This window comes from Eptatretus burgeri, chromosome 3 (genome assembly GCF_056783735.1).
Source record: "Eptatretus burgeri isolate ZD-2024b chromosome 3, Ebu_testis_v1, whole genome shotgun sequence".
Classification (NCBI taxonomy): domain Eukaryota; kingdom Metazoa; phylum Chordata; class Myxini; order Myxiniformes; family Myxinidae; genus Eptatretus; species Eptatretus burgeri.
The window spans coordinates 19,146,395-19,164,851 of NC_140963.1; the positions used below are offsets into that span (position 1 = coordinate 19,146,395).

Here is an 18,457-nt window from a genome sequence, read left to right on the forward strand (position 1 = left end):
CTATCGGGATAACCGAGCAGTGTTATCGTCGGCCTCGACGGTTCGATTAATTCTCGGGCGTATTTAGCCCACTACCAACCCTTTACGTGAAGTAAGATGGAGATTCAATGAAAGAAAAAGACGAAGCGAAACGGGAAAAACAGTTCAACATAAAGCACATTTATTTCGCGATGGCACACGGATAGCACACATATACAATTATACACCAAAAGCAAATGTAAAAATAGAAGAAACACACAATTCTGCACAAAAAGCAAATGCAACAATGCAGATCTAACCGACTACCGAGCACACGGCAACACTTATACAGTTTTACTTCACAGACGGCGCCGACAACACATATACTCAAAGCAAAAGAAAAAGGGACCACCCTCCACTATGAGGGGGCAGACGGGCCTGGGGCCGAGACCGCGTCGAGCCTACCCGTCTGGTGATGAGCCGCAAAATGGCGGTGGCGCCCCGACTCCGCGGGCCTCGCGGACAGTGTCTGGAATGGGGTGGGAACGGGGCCCCCTTCTCACACTATCTCAGCGCGGGGGAAATAGGAAGGGGTTGTTGATGCTCGGGGGGAATGAGGATATCTCGCTGGCTCGGGTCCCGCGACGAGCGTCTCCACCACGACCTCGGTCGCGTTACCGGCCTCCCCTCTCCGCAGCTCCCCGACTCTGACACGAGCGCCCTCTCGACTGCCTTCGCCGCCGCCACCTCTCCAACTCTCCCACTCTCCACTCTTCTCAGCTCCGTCCAACTGCTTTCTCCGACTCTTCTCTTCTCAACTCTCCTTGACTGACTCAACTACTCCGACTCTTCCCAACTCAACTGCCTTTTTGGCGAGCGAACGCGGCCCTTTATAGCCCCCGTGGCTTCGCTCCTTCACCTTCGACCCTTTACCTCTGGCTGGCTCCCCATTGGACAGAGGAAAAGTGGGCGTGAATGCTTTTTGATCCGCGAATCTGCATATAGCGATTATACTCCGACGCACCTGGAGGCGGGGCCAAACCGCCCCATGCTCGCTGATAGGACGGAACAGAAGTGGGCGTGAATCGTTTTTGATCCGATTTCTTCGGAAAGGCTGGTGTTTTTGCACCCGCCGCTCGGCGCGCGCCCTGCACGAGTCCAGGATCGGTGTCCACAAGCGGCGCGGGAATGGCGGTGATGCGATGGTTGCGAGAGCGAGATGTGACGGCAAGGGTCGTGGCTGTGGTTGTGAAGCGGCGTTGCGGTTGGTGGTTGTTGTGTGATGGCTGTTGAGACGTGGTTGGTGGTGGTAGTAATGGTAGTAATGGCGGCTGGTCCAAAATAAAGATAGTAAAAGAAAAACGGCTATCTAGAAGGGTCGCAGCCCGAATGAATGACATTTATTCCCTCTAAACAACGGGTTTGGGCCTAACTACATATATACTTACAGAGATATCTCACCTAAGGGACCTGAATGGTGGTTTGCGAATTTCGTCAACCACAACACTATACACACAAACACAGCTTCATTACGTTTTAAATACATAAATACATATACATATACATATATTGTCAGACCCCAGCATTCACGGTTTCGCGGACCCCACGTATTTGCAGTTCATAAAATGTGACCTGTTTCTACATTCGCAGCCCTGTGCTTTTTTTTGTTTTTTTGTATGTGTTGTCGATGCTCGTATGAGAGCTAACACACAGAATAACACACAACAAGGGCAGCAGGAGACAAGGACAGGAGATGGAAGGAGTGCTTTGCGTATTCGTGTTTCTTTTTTCACATTTCCATGGTTTTTCGCAGGCGTATTCACAGTTTTTCTGACCTGCTTCTACATTTTTGGCCCTGTGCTTCACGTATTTGCAGGTTTTTCATATATTCACGGTTTTTCACAGGCATATTCGCGGTTTTTCTGACCTGCTTCTACATGTGCGGCCCTGTGTGGTGTATTTATGGTTTTTTGGGCGTATTTGTGGTTATTCGCTGTTTTTCATGGGATTTTTGATTTTTCCCTTATGAATCATGAACCACCAGGAACTTATCCCCCTTTTTCCCATTGAAACAATGCCCCGACATTCGTGGATTCAACATTCACGGCATTTTTCAGGAACGTATCCCACTCGAATGTCGGCGTCTGACTACTGTACTATATGATAATTATTTGCAGTGAAGTTTCACATGCACATTAAAAAAAAAAATTTATGATGACAATATTCTGAAAGTAGAAACTATAATTTTTCATTTTGGATTACCAATGTTCTGGCTGATTTGAATTGCTGAATTCATAATTATTCAACCAGACAAGCTAATCTAACAAGCAAGAACTTATTTTGCAAAGACAACTGTTATTTATACTGGACCAAAGTTCTGGAATTTGCTTAAAATGAGCCTAAGGCAAACTATTCGCTTTAAACACAATCTCAAAAGTTTATCACAAATTGTTGTAATACACACACACTCATGTGCAGCTTTGAGGCTGCTGGTTGCATCATTGGTTAGGGTTACAGCTGTGCCACTCATGCAGTGCTCCTATTGTCAGTACACTGGTGCTCATTTCAACAACTTCAGAAGGTTGACAGGCTGAGTCAACCCCACTTGGTGTTGCTTCAGCAGCCAACAGGGCTCAAACTCAGGACCCTAGGATCCCAAGCCAGCCACCCTAACTGCTAAGTCAACACCAAGTGTGTTGTCATCATCACTGGTAATAAATGAGTCATGAGTGATGTTGAGATGCTCATGCAAAGTATTGCACACCAACTGATTCCTCATCCTACATCATTCCATTTGTGTTCCTTTCTGTTTTAGCTTGTTTCTGTTTATCTTCTATTTGTCCACCTCATTCTTTTCATTATAGGTATCTTATTTCACAGCATGTCTTTATTTCTGTCTCTTCTTATTTTTAATCACAACACATTGTCAGAGGGACCTGAAACTTACAAGCGATGCTTTTATTCAGGTTCCTAATCTGTTCTCATAAATCTGATGTGTGTTTCTTGTATTTTGTGGTTGATTTATTCAAGAGTGGGGGGGGGGGGGGAACTGAACGGATCAACTGTGATGAAAAGAAAATAACTTGGTGGACTCCGACTTTCATTGCAAACTCAGCTGATCTTCCTTTGACTGTTCTAACCATCGCTTTGGCCTCTTCATTGTTCTAGGTAAGCTAATTCTTTCTATTAATGTACAAAAGTCACATGATTTTGTGTGCAGAAATGAAAAGGTGCAATGTCTCCGTGAGACCAAATAAATCTACTGCTGGCCTAAATGACTTCACACACTGAACATGCATGAGGTCAGGGCAATGTGTTGTATAATGTATGCACAGATTTTTGTGCTGCCTCCCTTATCCTCCTCTCAATGCCTGAGCACACACACCCCCTCATAACAGATATCACATCATAATACTGGTATAACCGATTATCCCAGGACAGGTTCATACTACTTATAGTGTCCTTGATGTACTATGTAATAGACTTCACCAAGGTTGGTTGCACATTCTCATCTAGATTCAAGAAAACACACCTTGTATCAGTATTCAATCTGCAAACCGACAAGTAGACATATTTATTCTTACCTCGTATCTGCAAAAGAACCAAGTGCCTTCTGCCCACCAGTGAAAAACTATCAGGCTGTATTGCCCAACAGCCATAAATATACGGTTGTTGTTGTTTATCATGCATTCATACTCACCCTACAGTAACATGCTGCGACAGCAAAAACTCCACAAACAAAGCCGACAAATGTATAAAGGTGGAGTTAAAATGCCTTTCTCTTGTCAAAAGGTTATTTATACAATCTATAATCGGGCAAACTTTAATTTGGTGAAATAATACTTTCACTGAACCAACATTGAGTGATGAAGACCTTGGTGTGTTCAGTTACTCAAATAAGCACTCCAATCAAAACCATTGATGGCAAGAAATACCTAGCTGCTTGGTAACTGAACACATCCCAATTACATAATCAGAAAGCCGAGAATGGTTGTTTTTTTTAAATGAACTATATTGATCCTTATCTTCTGTAAAGATGAACACAAAGTGCTTGCTGTGAGTTACAGATTTAATTCTTTTTTATGAACTATTGTTGTGGGCCGGCGTTCGGTGGCGATAAACAACCGCTAGGTGGAGCAGTGGAGTCGTCTCCCACCGAAAACCCGGAATTTAGGTCGTGACTCTCGGACAACTCCGAAAGGTCACGGGTCACTTAGAGGACCGTGGTCGCCAATATTTTGACGGCGTGAGGTAGGGTCCACTTGTCCAATTCCAATTTACCGAAGTACTCACGCCGCCCAACTACCAGGGAAACCACACCCTCGGCCGACTTTGTCCGAATCGAGTCGCCATCACCGACTCGGATCCGGCATAACCGAGCGGAAGTTGCCAAAGCCGTGCCGGACCAAATGAACAATTTACGGCATGAACGGCTTTACTATTTCTCAATACGCACCTTGCTAGGCCAATGAGAGAAAGCACATAAAACGAGCTGGTACATTTAACAGGGGTTTTATTTTACATTAATTGGGAGGGAGACACAGAGCAGAGTTATCACGAATCGCGCGCGCACGCACGCACGCACGCACGCACGCACGCACGCACGCACGCACGCACGCACACACACACACACACACACACACACACACACACACACACACACACACACACACACACACACACACACACACACACACACACACAACTGGACCCCGTGGGTCTTTATTCGGCAGAGCCGGGCCGGGGTACCTTCCCGCCTCGTGCGGTCACACCGACTCCGAACCACCACGGTATGATTCAAACCCACAACCCGAAGTCCACTGCCCACGTCCCCGGCAGCTCAGCCACCACCACCACGAGAATCCACCGCAAAGGGCTGCAGACGACTACCGAGAACAAGCCACCACGACCGCCGACGCTAAGCAGTCGCCACGATCACTGCTCTTCGGTCACCACCACCACGGTGAGCCACCGCCAAGGACCGCAAACCGCTCGAACCACGACCACAGACCAAGCCAATCACCACAATCACTGCTCTTTGGTCAACACCACCACGGTGAGCCACCACAAAGGACCACAGACCGCTCGAACCATGACCGCAGACCAAGCCAATCGCCACAATCACACTGCTCTACTCTCTTGAGGTGGGAGCGGTTTATTTTCTCGCCACTCGCCTCTTGATTGGATGGTCCCATCACGTGATCCGCTGGCCATCCCTCATTGGACAGGCCCACGGTAGGCGGGGCAACTCCGACCTTTCTGGGGCGGAGTCGGATCTGAGGTGATGGAGGCTCAGCCCACGCCTTCAGCCAAAAACACATGGGCAATGGCGACCGGGTTGAGTGAGGGTGGTGTCGTTGTTGTTGTTGTTATTGTTGTTGTACAAACCTAACCAAAAAATAATTCGTAGCGCACACACGAAATTCCCATTAGACATGGATGGATTCCAACTATAAACACATACTTATCGAAATAACTGAACTACGGGGACTCTGGCTGTTTGTGTGCACAAGGTTTCCAAATCCGTAACACTATATCACTATCGTCTTGAGGGGTGGACAAAAAGTGTTTGCTGAAAGCTATGGGCTTTTGCTCCAAGAGCGCCATTTGTCTCTGTCGCCATTTTTAACAGTGATGGTTGAAAAGGTCTTCGTCAAACTTTAAGAGGTTCGTCAGTAAATGCCTGGGAGTATTTTAGACCAAAATATTTTTTGACATACTTCGAAAAAAAGTGTTTTTTTTGTATTTAAAAAAAAAATTGCTTGATATAGTGCCTAACTTAGCCTTTGTAGCTATGCGAAAGGTAATATTAAATGATTCCCAACCACATTCTTTTGTGGGTGTAGGGAAGTGTTTTAGGCTCCCATAAAAATAATAGACCAGGCAATGTGGGGTATTTCGGCTAGTTGTTAATAATAATTGGATCTCTGCAGAGCAATGTATTTTCACATTTATCAACCTAATAAATGAGTAATTCAAGTTCGGAATATCAAATCAAACACATCGTTATAATGTGCTCAATTGATGTTGATGGAACAATCCAGTGATGTGACTGACAAATGATTGGTTGGATCTTTGGAACAATTTGGAGGGATGGTCTACCGAACTCTGCTATTCCCAGACATGCAAACAGGATATTAGCATAGAATGGCCAACTGCTTTTAAAAGGTATTGTTGATTTTTAAGCATACACAAGCGAATGATAGTTTATCGTATTGTGGTAGACGGTTATGGTACTATATGGTCCTAAAAAAATAACCTTACTGTAGTAATCAATAAAATCTATTGCTTAAACACCACTTTTTATTTTAAAGTAAACTCTCAAAGCACATTGCAAAGGAGGAAAAGATAAGAAGAATAGCAATTAAGAAAAAGATGATGTTTTAATAGGGGTTTAAAAAGTCATAGATGAGGTTGTGGAAATTTGGAAAACTCATAGTTCCAAGGTCATTGGCCTATCCCTTTTAAGGGTACATACAGCTTCCATTATGAGGTCATATTGATGTCTGAGGTTTCAGCAATCTGCAACAGAAATCGCACACAAAAGGGGGTGTCAGTGGTGTTTCCACTAGTGTCACATTTTGGTGCTCTTTAAATCAAATTTTTGCATTATATCTAACTGTAGTGACTAAATATTCTCGCGGATCTGGGATTCGAGGCTTGCCACAAGGGGAAGCACTTGGGTCCCTCCTGAATGCCCGGTCCTGAGGCCACCGATCCCAGATAACTCCGCGCACTGGCAAGTTGCTAAGCAACCACGAATGCCGATCGGCCAATCCCTGCCAATCCGGGCAGGGTTACACTACTTCACGTGATATCTTACCTGTGGACCGCTGGCTAATTGGGGTCAGTGCCCTCAGCACACACTTGGAGTACTGCTGAGCGTTACCGTGAGTGTGCGTTCACTGATAAAGCAAATGATTGGGGGAGAACTTCCCATATAATTTTACTTGTGCCAACACTGCATCGGACCAATAATGGAAAAGACAACCGAGACAGATTGGAAATAGCAAAAAACAATTATTTATTACAAACGCACAAACAACCAATCATTTAAAAGCAAGTATTTATAAGCAAGAAAAGCAAAAAAGGCACGAGCAGATTTATCCATAACGCATAGTCTTCTTCAATCTTACAAAAACAAAACACTTGGCCATCATTCATTCAGGAGCAAAGAATAAAACAAGGACTTCGTAATGTATATAAAAAATAAAATAATAAAAATTACCCCCGTGTGGGGGTGACGGTCATCTCTATAATGTTTTTTACTATCATAATCGATGAACCGTTGCTAGATATCTCCTAAAATGACAGACTAGATAGGTTTTGAAAATGGCGACTTTCACAACTTTCGTGACCTCGTGACCTTGACCCTGATCTCGAATCTGGGAAAAAATACGTCGTTGGGTATCACTCATCGACCTCTACCCACATTCCAAATTTCATCAAGATCGGAAGTAAAAAGTTTTCTTTGTACCGGGAGGTGTTTTTGACCATCTTCCAGGTTACGTGGCGGCCAAACGGGACGGAAATTCAAAAATCTGTCCGGTTAAATACAAGATAATATTTTTTACTATCATAATCAATAAACAGTTGCCGAATATCTTGTAGAATGGCAGACTAGATAGGTTTTGAAAATGGCGATTTTTATAACTTAAGTGACCTCGTGACGTTGACCCTGAACCCGGACAAAAGTTATATTGTTGTGCAACACTAATCGACCTCGACCCACATACTAAGTTTCATCAAGATTGGAAAGAAAAATTGACGGACGGACGGACGGACGTACGGACGGACGTACGGACGGATGGATATTTGGTCCTGCTTTATTAGGTCATCTCGGTAGAGATGACCTAATAACAAGCCGGGAGGCGACAATGGTTCGTGGGCATTATTGAACAATGCCACGATAGGTACAATTGAGTTAGTGGAAGCTTTTGAGGAAGCCCTCCTGTAAAAACCTATCTCTTCCATCAAAATTGACCAAATCAAATCGGATTTTTTTATATGTTGTACTTATGGACATTAAGCAGCTGTCACACCTTGACGTTTTAGCCAGCGTATGGCAAGGTATCAAAATGTATGTAAAACGCTGGCGTACGCAGAACTATTCATGTTTTAAAAAAAATTTTGGGCGTATAATAACGTGTTGGACGTATGCATAACGTATTAGTAACGCAAACAGAACGTTTTAATCACATATAGATAACTTATACCAACGAATGCTGAGCGTGTTGTCGGCGTTCACAACCTATGCCCAACGATAGTTTAACTTATGCATAGCGCGGCAGCGTATCGCCGACGATCACGTGGCGTAGGCTATTCATAAGCTGCGGCTCGACGATTCAAATCTTAACCGCACTAGACATCGAAGTGTGAAGCCGCTGTCACACCTTGACGTTTTAGCCAGCGTATGCCGACGTATGAAAAAATTGCCAAACCAAGCTGGCACACGTCGAATACGTTATGGGTAAGTTTTGCATAAGTTAAGAGCACACTGGCATACGTTGTAGTACGCTGGCATACATCGTTGTACGGCGAGAAATTTTCAGCATGTTGAAAATTTCTCGACATACTCGACGTATGATACACATTCCGCATTCGCTGGCATAAGTTATAGGCACGCTACGCTATCGTTGTCACACGTCGACACACGTTACTCATAAGTCGAAACACGTCAAGGTAATGGTTAGCGTCAGTGTTCCAGACTCCCTGGTTTTTTTTTTTCTTCGGTTTGACGGTTATGATTTAAATCGTTTAGCGGCAGCCTTTTAATTATATTATACTATAACCGCACTAGAAATCGAAGTGTCATCATGACCGTCATACCGAAGAAAAAAAAAAACAACAAAAAAAAAAACACGGAGTCTGGAACACTGACACTAACTATTACCTTGAAGTGTTTTGACTTATGAGTACCTTACAAGTAACGTGTGTCGACGTGTGTCAACGATCATGTAGCGTGCCTACAACTTATGCCAGCGAATGTGGAACGTGTGAATCATACGCTGGCATACGTCGGGAAATTTCAAGCATGGAAAATTTGTCTAACAGCTCGGCGAACTACGACGTTTGCCAGCGTACTACGACGTTTAACAGCGTACTACGACGTATGCCAGCGTGCTCTTAACGTATATAAGCTTACCCATAACGTATTCGACGTGTGCTGGCGTTTTAGCCCAATTTTGCATACGTCAGGCATACGCTGGCTAAATCGTCAAGGTGTGACGGGGCCTTTACGTACAGCTCCAAGGAAATGAAATTGCGAGAAAAAAAAAGTTCAAGTGGGCGTGGGACGCCCCTCATACAAAAAGACACAACTAGACCACGATATCTAGCTTGTGTCCAAGTTTCATCAAGATCGCATCAAACGTCACGGAGCTATGCTCTGGAGAGAGTCACAAACAGACAGACAGACAGACACACAGACACAACGAAAATAGTGGTGACTGCTGGCGCCCGCGATCCAATAGTGGTGACTGCTGGTGCCCGCAAACCAAAAGTCATGAATGGAGAAAAGCAAAGCAGTCTTTCCTTCTCTCCCTCACCTCACACAAATGTACGTAAGAGAATGCGAAGGGAAATGGATGGGGAAGATGGGCAGTGGCGATGTGAAGTGATGGGGATATGCAGCTGCATCCCTGAGGTGCTCGGACCAAGTATGCGAGTCCTCTCTGGTGTCCCAGATATGTGAGCAATATGTGTGACTCGCCCTCCTCTGCTTCAGATCCTCCTCAGACCATTTTTCGACGAGGTGCCGCCGTTCACCCCCCCCCCGTCCTTCGTGGTTGACAGAATTGAGATTCGAGAGGGCAGGATGACGCTCGTGTTTCAGGAGGGTTCTTTTTCCACAGAAGCTCCACACCAACTGCTCGTGAAACTTTTTTTTCCCCTCACACGTTTTTGTTCCTTCTCTCACAAGCCTTGTCAGTCTGTCAGTCTTCTGCCCTTTATTCTGCTTTCTGCCTTTTTCTTCTTTCTGAGCCGTCTCCTCAGTTGCGCTCTTCGACCCTACTGCCGCGAGCTCGTCACAAGTCCTTCTCTTTGCCCTTTCTGCTTCTTCTTCTTCTTCTTCTTCTTCACAACAACTTTCTTTCCCTCCTCCCACAAGCCTTCTCCCACTCCCATTGGTCCGCAGCCGATGGGGGGCGGGTGCATGACGTCACTTATGGAAATTTCCACACCATCCTGAGGGAAGTTTCAATGAAGCCCAGCCCCGCTCCTTCGCTCGGAAAATGCCCAGTTGCACTGTTTCGCACTGTACCACGTCCGCGAGAAGCGCCGCACCTCGCAGGCCACGCCGAGCACCAAGCACCACGGACATACATGTGAAACGTGCCACAAGCGTGCATGTGAGGGTACTCGATGGAAGGAGCATGGAAAGGAACCCTGCATGACCAAGAGATGACCGAACGGCCGTGGGGTTGAAGGTAAGACCGATGGGGGTAATGGAGGGATTTTTAAAAGGATGTTTGATGGAGGGAGATGATTGGTGGACCGTTGAAACGGGCCGATGGGGGTAATGGAGGGATGATTAAATGTTACAGGGGGATTGAACAGAACGGTGGTGTGAAGGAATAAAGATTGAAAGAATCGAAGGGGAGGGAGGAAGACATTACACAAGACAAACAGCCCAGCCAACACATGCCCCCCCCACCCCCAAAATGCCCTTTGACAAGGGACCAAGGAAGGACTATCTATATACAAACAAATGAAACAAGTCTGAAGACGACGATGGTTCACGAGCGGTATTTGACGATGGAGATCGTTTCAGAAGTCAAGGATGAGACAATGTGATAATTTTTTGACCAAGTTATAAAAATGATCAACATGACTGGTACGGGTGACAGGTTATTATTATTAGCTGCACAATGTCGAAAACCCAGTTTCGTTCAAAAACTTTCAAAATTTGACCTTTGCATAACCTTTAAAGGTCACAAAACAATGTTGTGGACATTAAAATAAGGAAACAGGATACGTGCTAGAGCTTATTGGAGTTAGTTCGTCGAAGAAGGTCGAAAACCCGGTTTGATTCCCACAACTTTGAAAATTTGACCTTTGTGGCCTTGAAAGGTCAAGGATTATGACCTTTGGTGCAAAACTTCCTCCGGAACATTCCAGGAACAATATAACGTCATATAGGCTATATGGCATTTCACACTCCTCGGATTATCCATACTTTGATGAAATCAGCGTAAAAACAAACTTGAAGGGGGCGCCACGGGCAAGGTGTTCGAGATAGAGCGAAATGGTTTCAAGACTTTAGGTGGGGAATGACCTTAAGATTGTGCATAAAAAATATTGTCATCCTAGCTCTCAAAGTTTTGGCGGTCGTCTGATTTTTATATCAAAATTCGAAATTTTCTAAGTTTTTGACCTTGCGATGAAAATGAAAAATCGGACGACAAGCTTTAGATAATTCATTTTGCTATTCAAATACCAACGAACCCATTCCATTCAGTCAATTCCCTTGGAGAAGATATCTATCTATAATTCCAGCAGTGTGTGTGTGTGTGTGTGTGTGTGTGTGTGTGTGTGTGTGTGTGTGTGTGTGTGTGTGTGTGTGTGTGTGTGTGTGTGTGTGTGTGTGTGTGTGTGTGTGTGTGTCTCTGCTGTTTCTCGACAACCACTGGTCCGATCTCATTGAAACTTGCCAGGTATATTACTGGGGACCTGAGGATGTGCCTTTTCAAGGTTTGATATTAATCAGACAATGCTTCCCAAGTTATGGCCATTTATTTACCAAACCAATGACAAGACACGTTGTTGCGTGGGCGTGGCCAATGGGGAAGGGAAGCACAGCCGCGTTCGCCATTACGGGTTACAACGTACGGACTTCCGGATAGTGATGACTTCGTGTATTCTAATAATTTCTCGATTTCTTATGCGCATTTATAGATGAACACAATGCCCCAAGTTGTGATCGTTTTAATATTAGATGGTGCATAAATTTCGGTAACATCAGAGTTCTGGTAATGCTCCGAACCAGGAAGTAAAATTTTTTTCTCTCTCTTCTCTTCTCTTTTTGTTTTTCCTTGCCACGACATTGCGAAAAGGTAAAATATGTTGGCGCTAATTGAAAAACTGGGTATTAAAACTAAATTGCGAATAATCGTAACTGCGAATAATATGCGAACTTCCGGGTCACGCACGTCCGGGCACACGAGAGCGAAGAAACGGCCTGTGTGGTTGTTGTTTGTTGCTCGCGGTTTGAATATTTATTTATTATTATTATTTTTTTTTTTACGGGCACGCACTCGTATTTTTAATCCGACTACCCCCTAAAAATGGCTATTTTTGGGGCGTGGCTCCGCCCACAATGGGCGGAGCACGCCCTCATCCAGGAAAACACAACTCGACATTGATATCAAACACAACCAAGTTTCATCAAGATCGGATCAAAGTCCACGGAGTTATGCTCTGGACAGACAGACACAGACAGACACACAGACATAACGAACAAGCCGGTAGGCGGACATGGGCAGTCGATCAAGTCAAATTTAGTCGTTTTTCAGCCGTTACTCGCCAAGAAAAGCGTCCATAGCAACGGTTGTTTCTCACACATAACGAGGACATACCATGAACCTACCATACCAGTTTCATGTATATCTGACTCATAGTCTGAGATGTAAAGAACTTGGTTTTTTTAATTGTTTTCGACCAGGGTTCATTCAAAGTCTATCTTCTCCGACAGTTTTCATGGGAGTGGGCTGAATTTTTTTGTCAAGGAGGCTGAATGTACTGCCCACAGTCGCTCGTGGCCCGATTTTTGATTTTCGAAAAAATTAATTTTTGAGATTTTTTTTGAAAATTTCAAAGGTCCTTTGCTAGGCAACGGATGGGTCCATAGCAACGGTTCTCATTTGCACACAACTAGGTCATGGTATGAACCCACCAACCAAGTTTCATCGAAATCGCCATTGTATTAACGGAGCACTGGACCGAACAGACATACACACATACAGACAGACAGACAAACATATCGACGGAAATACTGATAATAAGGGTAGACTAGATTGACTACCCAATGTTGTGGTCACTCTGGCTGGTGCTCGTGAACCAATAACCGATCTTCTGGTCACCTAAGTGTCTATGTAGACTCTCCCCCTGGGGTAATTTTTCCAAAACCAAAACAATTTTAACTATTATATTGCTTTGATGTTTTTTTTTTTAAATCAAAAAGTTTGTTTACTTGAGTTCTTACAGTTAGACTTTTCTAAAAAAAAAAATACGAGCTATTTATGAAGAAGCCTTTTTTGATTTTTCTGTCTTCATGGTGGCCCTGTTTATTTTCTGGTTGTCATGGGAAATGAAGGCTGAATTCAGCTCGTCGTATTCTGAAAAGAGATTCAGCACATTATAATCCTTCAGAAAAGCCTGTTTGACAAAAGGTTCTCTAAAATGTCTGAGTATGAAATCTCAATATTTTCTCTCGTCTATTATACAGCACATCATGTCTCTGCTCGGCCCATCTCAAGAGGCGATCCGTATTAAAAATACTGGCTTTAAGAAAGCAAAGATACCTGATCACCCCATGATTAAAAGTGAAACACGACACAAGCATGCATGCGAGAGCACCCGATGGAGGGAACACACAATAAAAAACTGCGACTGATATAATTTCATCTCCATGAGGACATTGCACAATATGATGCAATGTACTGCTTGCAAAGCAGTTGAACTACAGTTTGTTTCAGGATCCTCATCCATTGGGAATCGCTCAAAATTTGAACAGGATTATCACCAATGAGGTATTCTTTTAGTTCACTTCATACTGTACAAGTCAAAGGTCATACAATCAAAATTGTGATCATGAGAGACCGTCTCTATGTTTGCATGTACATAAAGCCCCATTCTCACTTGCATAATAAAAGCCACATTGCTGTATCACCAATGCACACTTGTTGAATTTTGGCACAAATTTATGGGATCACTTTATACCCTTTGAAGAAATTCTGCACATTCCTGTGGCGAGATTTATAACCCGAATATGAGTTCATTCCTGCACTCTCTTTGCTGTGTTTCACAATTTCTTTACTCCTCCCAGTGGGAATAGTTTCATAGTTATGTGGAATGTATGTGACAGCATAATGCGTCTTCGGCATGTCACAATCCAGAAAGGCAAAACAATTGCGCCTTTATACTGTACACACACACACACACACACACACACACACACACACACACACACACACACACACACACACACACACACACACACACACACACACACACACACACACACACACACACACACACAGTGATCAACTGCGTATGAAGCTACTTTTAAATAAGTGCATAAAGTTATCTGTTTTGTAAGTGTGAATCAGGTTTAAGAAGATGGTCCAAGAATGACTTGGATTCCTTACTTGAGAAAATGCAAAAAATAAGAGTTCATTGCTCAAATTTTGTGCAATTGTTTGGTTGTCTACCATAATTTGCAAAGGAAATGATATCAACAGATGTCAAAACATTCTGGATCAAACCAATATGATGGACAACATAATCATGTGTGCTGTGGAAGCTCAATGTATCTTGAAGATCCTTGTGAAGGGGATCATTAAACTTGGTTAAACGCCGCACAAGAGACTGTCTGCCCAAATTATTGATACTGTACAGTACATGTCCAGAGCCAGGTTTACAATGGTGCCTCGGCACCCAGCCCGCACTCAGAAGGGGCTGCGGTATGGCCAAAATTGTTTTTTAACTGTACCCATGGTGATACATTTCTTCTGTTTTATAGAAGAAAAAAAGTCAATATCGACCCGACACCAAAAAGTTTGAATGTTTACTCTCGGGAGTAAAGTTTGAATGGTAGGTAATGTTGCATTGATGGCTTGACTGACTGCCTGGATGCAAATGAAGTTGTGGATTTACTGATGTAGATCTGGAATCAAATTTGTGGATCCGCTGTTTGAAGAGGTTCGAAACGTTGAGGAAGAATGGTACCCAGCTGATGATCCGTGCAGTCCGGAAACCAGTCAATTGCTGATAGAGTTTAATGTTTTTACTTGAGGTGAGGGAACTATGTTTTGAGGTTTACAATTTTTAAAAGTTGAACATACTATCGGATGTTGGTAAATTAACATCATTTGCAGCAATCCTTTAAATTATAATATACGAGCAAATACATGCTGTGTTATTACGTTGCTTTGCTGATAGGAATATTAAGGGGGGGGAGAGAAAGAGGAAAGGGAAGGAGGGGGAAAAGAGAGAAAGGAGGGTGGGATGGTGGAGCAATGAGGGGAGGGGGAAAGAAAGGCAGCGGGATGGGGAGGGGAAGGCATTGTGAGGGGAGGGGAAGGCATTGTGAGGGGAGGGGAAGGCATTGAGGGGAGGCGGAGCACAGCGTGAGGGGAAGGGAAGGCAGTGTGAGGGGAAGGCAGAGGGGAGGGGAGAGTAGGCATTGTCAGGGGAAAGGAAGGCAGCATACCGGGCATTACCGAGGCAATAAAACATGCTAAAACAGCAATGTTTTCTTTTTAACCACCGGGTTCTATATAAAACCAGGTGGGAGCATTTACAAAGGCCTACCTAGTAAAGGCATGCATGCATGCTTTCACATGCAGTGACCTTTGCACCCCTCTGGTCAGCTCACTCCGTTTGAGATTCGTACATGCTACACTGGGGACGCAGTTATAAGTTAAAACTGAAACCGTCAGTCCTTAACACCCCCTGGCACCCCTCCTCCCCATATGCATTCCTCCAACCTCCTCACTGTCCATGCTAACCATGCACGCACACCGGCGAGTTACTCATCCTTTCACTCGCACAAATTCTTACCGGCATGCTCAATTTTCCCCACACCCACACTACACACCACATCCCGCTTCAGTGCCACAGCACATGGTTCGTGAGACAGCTGCGTAACCTCCACCAAGGCGCCATGCACCGCTGGTCCGGTGCGAGTTCAGTCCACGCGACCGCAAAATCCGTGCACCTCACACACGCAACCAAGCATGCAGGCACGCACACCCTCCCACAGAGAGTCCCTTTACGAATCCCAATGTAACCATTGGTACCATGTCCGTGTGTGCCGTCTTCGTACCTCTTCATGCTTGCAGCAACTGCCCGCTATTAATATATTTTTTTCCTCAATTGGGACTGTTAGAGTTAGTGGGGAACCTTGTGTGCTCCTGTGACCTGGAGAGCTATACTGGTGAGAGCATTGCTCCTGGTAGGTCTTACCTTGTCAGGCTGGTCAATAGGAGGGAGCCAGACGAACAGCAGTCATATCCTTGGGTGTAGTTACATTTATTTTTCTGCTTTGCCGAGTCACCTTCACCTTCACAGTGGTCCTGTGAAGAGGGTTTTCCTTGTTTAAGGACGAGGTGAATGTGACCAGCCAGTCTTCTTATTCTTCTTATCTTCTTCTTCTTCCTCGTCCTTGTCCTCTTCTTCTTCTTCCTCTTTACATTCTCTTTTTTCCCCTTCTATTCTGCCATTTCCAGTCTCAGTCTGTGTCTTTCTTGTCCAGGGCTCCCTGTGCACCAACTGGGGGAGGGGAAGACAGTGTGAGGGGAAGGCTGCTGGGTAGCTATCATTTTGTTGGGACCTGACTATACCACTGATGCTGTGCCCCTATACCAGTACACTGGATCTCATGAATTCTGTCTCTGAAGGGTACCGGAAATAAACATGTAGCAGGTCATGGCCACCTAATAGTACAGAATCCAAAACTCTTTGGTAATGCTTTGAGAAGCTTATGATTCTATCGACAGGTGTAAAATGTCGAAGTGGTTGTACTGCCATGGACATGCAAGGGATGGTCCGTGCAACCATTTTCGGTTGCATTCCTGAGGCTATCAGAGTGGCATTGTTATGACAATGTGCTTGCATGAGTTTGTGAGACCCCAATGAGTGTCTTGGACTGGCTTGTGAATTTGACCGGGTAATTTTTACTGTTTCTTCTTATTATTATTATTATTAATATTCTTCTATTACATATTTTAACATGATGAATATGGTTATACAATCTAAGAATAACAGATCTCTACCTGCCCATACCAATCCACCAGCCCGTGTGCAGCAACGCTCAAATCCTTTTAATATTTGTTTCTCCAATGTCAGGGTCTTTCTTCCAACTTTTCTTCTGTGTAATCTTTTGTTCTTCTTCTTCTTGCATATGACAGCTTGGCTGCCGGGTAGCGATCATTTTGTTGGGACGTGACTATGCTGCTGATGCTGTGCTCATTTTCTAGTACCTCCTTTTTATCATACTGTGTTTCAGTTTGGGAAAGCAGATTGCAATGGATTGTGTTCATTTATTGCTGATGTGTCATGGACCTCAGCTTTTAGTCTTGGTCCTGATATGGCTGCTGAATAAATATCCCAATGGATTCACACTGGTATCCATCAATTGCGACCATACTCTGTACAGAGCGTTGGTGCTGCCAAAGCAGTCTCCTAGGCTATTGGGCACAATCCTGGACTTGTCTCCACTCTGACGCGGGATACTTGGGTGGCTCAATCATCCCAGCAAGCTGGTACTCGGAGGGACGATAGGCTGAGTCAACCCCACCTGGTATTAATTCAACGGTGGGAAGCGAGATTTGAACTCAGGACCCAAGGATCCCAAGCCAACCACCCTAACCAATCACTGGTATGGACATTTATATTCCCCCATGTGTCTATCAAGTGAAGGTTCATTCCCATCCATGATTCACTCTGTCTTGTGCATCAGCAATTGCGCAGCACAACCACTATTTCAAGCAGTACCATGTGCAAGAGTCTCTGGAGTCCAAATGTCTGTTCCGCAAAGCAAGTAACCTCTGTAAATGAGTTCTTGAGGATGTTAAACAGCAATATGTTAAGCAGCAAAGAGTTCATGGACCTGAAATTGTTACTTCACCTCTGGATAAGGCAAACCTCTTTTATATTCGCTTTCTTTCTAATTCTACCCTCAATGATCAGGGACACCCTCTTCCTCATTTTCTATCTCATACAGACTCTGATATTCCCCTTCCATTTATCACTCCCAAGAAGGTTGCCAGATTCCTCAAAAGTGACTGATCCTCATGGAATCCCTGTGATTGTATTGAAGATGTGTTGTCCTGAATTGTCATCAATTCTTGCCAAGCTATACAACCTGTGCTTGTCTGCTTCGGTGTTTCCTTCATCCTGGAAATTGGCTTTCATTGTCCCCGTTTTCAAGGGTGTTGGTGAGCATTCTGAGTCAAGTAACTGTCGCCCCATCAGCCTGCTTCCAGTAATAAGTAAGGTATTTGAATGCTTCATCAAAGAACAACTTCTCAGCCGTCTGGAAGACAGTGAACTTCTCACTGACTGCCAGTATAGCTTTCGCCATTCCTGCTCTACTGGTGATCTGCTATCCTTACTTGCAGATAATTTCAACAGGGCATTAGAGCTCAAGGGTGAAACTCGATTAGTTGCCTTTTATAAAGTGTGGCAAAAAGGTCTGCTCCACAGCCTTCAGTCATATGGTGTATCTGGTGTGGTGCATTCAATCATTTTTGCTCTCCTTAAAAATTACAAGATG

The 18,457-nt window shown here is 44.4% G+C and overlaps 1 protein-coding gene and 1 pseudogene across 10 annotated transcripts in view; one reads left to right on the plus strand and one right to left on the minus strand.

Moving 5' to 3' along the window:
* The window catches only part of LOC147029491 (uncharacterized), a 210,977-nt pseudogene that overhangs the window by 105,266 nt on the left and 87,254 nt on the right, over positions 1-18,457 (plus strand). The window lies entirely within an intron of this gene.
* The window catches only part of STEAP4 (STEAP4 metalloreductase), an 86,716-nt gene that overhangs the window by 64,626 nt on the left and 3,633 nt on the right, over positions 1-18,457 (minus strand). The window contains exon 1 of one of the 9 annotated variants that reach the window (XM_085871989.1): positions 6,437-6,455. The exons of 3 other annotated variants lie outside the window; for them this stretch is intronic. Coding sequence is in view for 1 of the 6 variants with exons in the window: in XM_085871984.1 (XP_085728110.1) it covers positions 3,543-3,617 (75 nt within the window). In the remaining 5 variants the exon portion in view is untranslated. Of the gene's footprint in view, positions 1-3,542; positions 3,625-6,436; positions 6,456-18,457 lie in introns of those variants that run through there. 5 more of the 9 variants (XM_085871986.1, XM_085871984.1, XM_085871988.1 and 2 more) reach the window with 5 other exon arrangements.